Source organism: Oculina patagonica, chromosome 2 (genome assembly GCF_052425735.1).
Source record: "Oculina patagonica isolate OP01 chromosome 2, crgOcupat, whole genome shotgun sequence".
Classification (NCBI taxonomy): domain Eukaryota; kingdom Metazoa; phylum Cnidaria; class Anthozoa; order Scleractinia; family Oculinidae; genus Oculina; species Oculina patagonica.
Window position 1 is genome coordinate 32,886,829 of NC_135759.1, and position 5,846 is coordinate 32,892,674.

General features: G+C 38.0%; 1 protein-coding gene across 1 annotated transcript; it reads left to right on the top strand.

Annotated features, from left to right (window-relative positions):
- The first annotated feature begins 1,347 nt into the window (after positions 1-1,347).
- Positions 1,348-5,492, top strand: LOC144642002 (uncharacterized). Its single transcript, XM_078501008.1, has 4 exons — positions 1,348-1,575; positions 1,667-1,768; positions 2,451-2,607; positions 4,339-5,492. Exons 1-4 carry the CDS (start codon positions 1,467-1,469, stop codon positions 4,988-4,990), a joined length of 1,020 nt encoding a protein of 339 aa, XP_078357134.1. The 5' UTR covers positions 1,348-1,466; the 3' UTR covers positions 4,991-5,492.
- The last annotated feature ends 354 nt before the right edge of the window (positions 5,493-5,846 follow it).

Genomic DNA, 5,846 nt, shown 5'->3' on the forward strand with positions numbered 1-5,846 from the left:
CGCTTGTGTGAAAGAGCGCTTGATCGGCTTGCGGCGGTTGGACAGGTCCAACTAGCTACTTCAGTCCATTTAGTGTCACGATATTTCGTTGTGCGATTCATTTCTGCTAGAAACCCGCTCTGCCAAGTCCGCAGATGGCAACATATCGTTCTTGTCGGACAAGATTTCGATTTATCAACGAAAAAGCAGCAACAATCTCAGCTGAAGTAGTGAACTTCACTGTGTATCAACAAAATCTAAGTGTAAACTGATCCGTGGAACCACTAACTACGTCATTCGAGCCAAATTCGTGTCCAGTCTCCAGACCCACTGTTTTGTCTTACCGAGGGCACTTTAGGCGGCAAAAAGTCCGATTTCTCTCTTTTGACATTATTCTTTTTTTAACTTTTCGGAAAGTAGACATAATAAGCTACCAAAAAAAGCAAAAAAGTTTTTTACTTCATAGGCACTTTAAGCTACCTAGTCGGATGTAAGTTCATTGAGCGGAAAAAATGAAATAAGCAAAAACCTTAAAAAAAAAAACATGAAGTAGGCAGAGTCGGTTTCTAACCTGTATTGCCCAAAATTTGCAGCTTGCCCAGCAAATAGAGCTTATGTCCTTTCCACAGTCGTTTTTGCGCGGAGAATTAATTAAGGTGATTCCAGTGAATTGCATTGCGCATCCTTTCTGCGCATAATATTTCCTTCATCTAGCGCGCGCGAGCGCGCGTGCACACAGAACATAACGAGATTTAGAGGAGAAGCTCGACAGGGAAATCAATGGTCGTTTTCTTTTAAACGAGAATGGTGACCACCTTTTTTATTACATCGAATTTTAAAGAAAAAACGACTTTCTATGAAAGAGAGAAATTTTAAGAATTTTTGATTTTCCTATTTTGAAATATTCTCATAGAGTCTTTATTAAGATCCGTTTTTACATGTTTCAATGGAAGCATATAGTAATTGCTTCAATAGCCCTTTTATTTCATTACTTTTGTTTTTTTTCGGCAAAAATTCGGCGTTTTACTGTAACATTGTTGTGTCACTAAGGGAAGATATTCATATTCTACTTCTATCAAAACATTCTGTTTGAAATGAGCGCCTCTCGACCAAGGCTAGGATTTTTAATATTGCTTTTAAAACTAGCAAAGTACTTATAAAATATAGCTCTAGAGTGCATGGTGATCCCCTCTTTTTATTTCCTTTATTTGATGTACTAGTTGTAATTAACAACTGTGCTGCAAAGTTTTAACAAATTTTGATTACAAATTCTTTTTCAATGGAATCACCTAAGCCCGAAAGAGCAGTTTGCATAATTAAAAATTATTTACGTCATCTATATTAATTGAATGATCAAAACGTAACAAGTGACAACGATTACAGCCGTTCGCACGCACGTTTCGAATTCCAATCTCGTTACACTTAAATTCTATGGCCTGTTAATTAAGAATCGAAATATTTCAAGCCCTACATGGCCTTGTGTCGAAATGATGTGGCGAAGAGCTCTGTTTATTGTGGTAGCAGTAGTCGTTTTGTTAAATTTGGAATCGCGAATTTGTTGTAGTTTGACGACCGACGAATCAAGTACTAATACAGGTTTGTAGTTTTCACTTGGTATTTCTCAGTGAATGATTTTTTACTAAATATTACTTGGACGATTCTTATGAGGCAGCTCTTTTTATCTTAGGTATAGCAAGTAATGCGCAACGCTGGGATCATCAAACAAACAGTCAAGAAAGCAAAAACAAGACTGAACTCCTGGGTAAACGGCAGTTTAGAAGAGGAGTTGGTAAGATTTCTGAAAACACCCTGACCGTAGATTTTCCTTCGACCGGCAATATGCTTTACCCGAAAATCAGTTAGTTCTGTACGCAGTGAAATAAACTCAAAGAGTAGGAAATCGCGTCAGAGGTCTTTAGCTCTTGATTACTATATTATATATCTAGCACGCGAAAAGGCATATCTCCCCACAATTGATTCTTTCGTTGTGTGACGTAACAATTGGGATATTCTGCACGTCAACTAAGGCTATGTTTACACGGGACCAGTTCGGAACGGATCAGGCCCGATTTTCGGACCGGATAGGCCTTCTGTTTATACGGGACCGTTCTGGAACCGGTCCGGAACGGATCCAAAACTGGTCCTGCAAAATAGCAGGTCCAGTTTGGATCCGTTCCGGACCGGTTCCAGAACGGTCCCGTGTAAACAGAAGCCGAACCGGTCCGGTCCCGTGTAAACGTAGTCTAAGGAAAAGTGACGTGACGGCTTTAGGTTTCTATGGCGATGATCATAGCAAAATTTCGCGCGCGCGCATTTTATCAGAGCAAACGTCTGAACCTGTCTGGTTTCCAGGGCCACTTTAACGTTAAAACGAAATCTCTCGGAAAGGGATTAGCTCTTTAACAGTTAATTATCTGATTGTCTCCGTCAAATAAGTTGTGAATGCCTTCGGCGTTTTCTTTTGTTTAAAGGTGACGAGGTGAATGCGCTAAAGGACAAGGCAAAAAAAGCAAGTTCCGTTTACAAATGGCTGAAGAAAAACTGGCAAAAAATAGTTATAATCATCATTGCCATATTTGCTTTGATAGTAGTTGTTGGGATCTACAGAAGGTGTTTCTCTGATTCAAGGTAAGGATGTTAACAACAAACAAGTAACATGAGGTTTGTGGTATCTGGTGGCATTGATTTAGTTTCAGATTCGCACTGATTCAGTTATAAAGCAAACGGGAAATAAATAACAGTAATATAATAATAATAATAATAATAATAATAATAATAATAATAATAATAATAATAATAATAATAAAAATAATAATAATAATGATAATGATAATAACAACTTTATTTAACCACGGTAAAAAGTTTAAAGCTAAAAGCTTGTGGGGCCGTGTACAAATTAAAAGTTTAAAAAGACATATAAAAAGACATCCTAAAAATATTAAGATAGAAAAAATTCACTATTATAACAACAATTTAAAAATTCAATAAAATTTAAAATCATCATCGTTCAGTATGACAGTCTGCGCGGATAACGCCTCGAAGCTAATATTTTTAAGAATGTTCTTGCATCTCACTATGTTAAAAAACGACTTAAAATTACAAGTTTTACCGTATAGTCGTTGTGAGAGGGCGTTCCAAATAACGGATCCCCTGTGCGCGATAGAGTGCTTCATAAAGTTGGTGTAAAAGCGCGGTACCACTACCTTGTAACCGTTCCTTAGACCATGCTTGTTTAGTACCCAAGTCGACACACGGTACCACATCACACAACACACAACACACAACAAGTACGGGTATCTTTCTTGTAGAAAAAGTTATTTCTTATCAAGGTATAAAAAAATTCATGACGTAGAAGCACGCGTCGACGGATTTTAGTATGCGCACGATAAAAGATGTTGTCTTAGGCTCGCTCCTTTGCATTTTTTCACTTAGCAATTTCATAAAAGGAATAAATTCAAACCTTTTATAATCTGGTAAAGATTATAGCATGTTATTTCTCTCCCTCGAATGGTTGATAAAATCGATCCTTGCTTGCGGCTCGGGAACTCTGTAGCCAATTCGGGAGTGAAATTAAGTTGCTATCATCTTAATAATTCTCCTTTGTAGCCTTTATTTGGGTCACCATAATTTTACGTTCTGATGGCTATTAAGTCACATTGTTGTCGATCTTATTAAGCGCGCGTGAGAAAACTTGGCGAATTTACAGTACAGTGTAAATAGCCTGTTATAGCCTGATTCGGTCCAATCTAAGTCACTCGTACTCTGAGTCCCTTCTGAGTGAGAGCGAACGACCTCGTACTGTCTGAGAATCAGGCGACTTTATTAAAAAACTTAATTATAACGCATTTAATATCGACAATGGTGAATTTCTAACATAATTTTCAGTTTGTACTTTTATTTTTCGTCGATCACTAGTTTTTTTCTAATCGAATTGAATTTGACTTTTTTTAACAGACTAGAGAGGTTTTTAATGCTGGCAAGACTAACTTTCACGTTTGACAGTTTCGTCAAGATTTATCCATTGTGTGAAAATATTTGACGGATAATAAATTAAAACAATAATTTCATTTGACTTCAAAACTATGTAAGGATATTTGTCCGAGAAAATGATCTGCTCATAAAAATGGACAGTTTATCAAAAGCTCGAGAAAAACTGTAAGCTTCTCGGAACAGTTAATACCCAAGGTCAAACATCTGTGCACATATGAGACTATTGTTTATACATTCACTAATCCCATGATTCTAGCTATGCCATATTTAAGACCTAATTGACAGCATGAAAACATCACTTGAAATCCAAAGGTTTTACTTTTGAACGCCGCGTAGAAACCTACTTATGAAAATACTGTTTAAATTTAGCTCCAGTGGAGATGACGAGGAACCAAACATAGTCGTCGTAAGAGTGTTAAAGCAAGATAACAAAGAGAACAAAGAAACTGTGGATGCGGCGACTGTGATGGAAGGAGGTACACAAGGTGGCGGCGACATTGGAAAGAAGGGAGCTACTGTTGGGCATGGAACTAATAACACTGGACACACAGGTGGGACCGTTTCTACAACAACAGAAAAATCATCTGCTGGCGGAAAAGTTAACAAGGAAACATCCTCCGCTTTAGTGGCGACTGTCGAAACACAAGTCACGAGAGTACAAACTTCAGGTTTTCCCAGGATAACTTCAAAATCTGCTTTTCACGAGGTCAAGATTCCCAATTTCCACCTGCCCGCGAATAGTATTCCCATCTCCGGATACACCACCTTCCAGCAAATTGACTGTTACAAGGTTTATTTTAACTTCAACCAATATATTTTCAACGTAAAAACGATGGCAGACCAACTTATGATCCAACCTACAAGGGTCTGCCAGGGAAGCACGAGTGACGGACCTTTTCCGTTTTACGAGGAAATACCGCTGATCAAGAACGTAATGGCGTCATTTATGCTGAAATGTTGTGATGGTTATATTCCTACAGCAAGTACGAACACGAACTTGCCGTTGACCGTATCACCTTAAACAGGAGAACGTTACTTGTACTATTAACAGAAATGCAAAGAATTGGACCCGCGGTTTATCTTTTTCACACCAAAAAGAGATGGATGTAAACTACTATAAAGTAGTAGAATCAACAGAGAGTATGCTCCGCGGGAAACTTCACCCATTTCTCAGTCTGTGTTTCTGAGGCGCTATTTAAATCGTTTTCCTACTTAAATAAAAACTGGATGAAAACACACTTTTATGTATCGACTTTCGCGTTAAAGACTTTCTAGCTCTCAGCAGGTGATGTTATGTTTAAACATCACTCTTTTCTTCCGTCTTTGATGACAGTTGCAGGGGTTCGCGCTTTGTATTCTTTGAATATTATTATTATTATTATTTATTTTGGAAAAGTGCTATACCTATAGCTGAAGGTCATGACATATTTGTCTAAAAGCGATGAAAATAAAGTATGTTGAACCAGAAGAGTTTTTACCTGACAAGAAGAAATTTATTATACAATAATGCTCGGTACAATACTAAGTTTTGCCTTCTTCACTGCTGTTGGGGGTAAGGAGGGGGTGTATCCAGGCCTCCAGGGCTTATTAAACCCTATTTAGACTATTAACAGGGACGCACGAGTCTTGTCTTGGTAATCGCTGACATTCACGGCCAACACGGCTCCTGTCGCTGTCGTATTCTAGAGAAAGACCATTACAGTCAAACCGGATGTTCTTTTGATGGGAACTTTGCAATGTTGCGGCGCAATGTTCCAATATTGATTGACAGTTTGCTCGTCACAACTTGCAACTTTCAATTCAAATTTGCTCGAGCAATTTGCCAAGTTCCGGTTTTCATTTTGTCGTATAAAACGAGGTTGTACCACATTTGTTTC

What these genes read in the sequence shown, in the direction of transcription:
- LOC144642002 (XM_078501008.1), top strand. Translation starts at nt 1,467, where the DNA reads ATGATGTGGCGAAGAGCTCTGTTTATTGTGGTAGCAGTAGTCGTTTTG. An exon ending in CGAATCAAGTACTAATACAG is followed by an intron (nt 1,576 to 1,666) that starts GTTTGTAGTTTT and finishes TTTTTATCTTAG; the next exon opens with GTATAGCAAGTAATGCGCAA. An exon ending in GCAGTTTAGAAGAGGAGTTG is followed by an intron (nt 1,769 to 2,450) that starts GTAAGATTTCTG and finishes TTTTGTTTAAAG; the next exon opens with GTGACGAGGTGAATGCGCTA.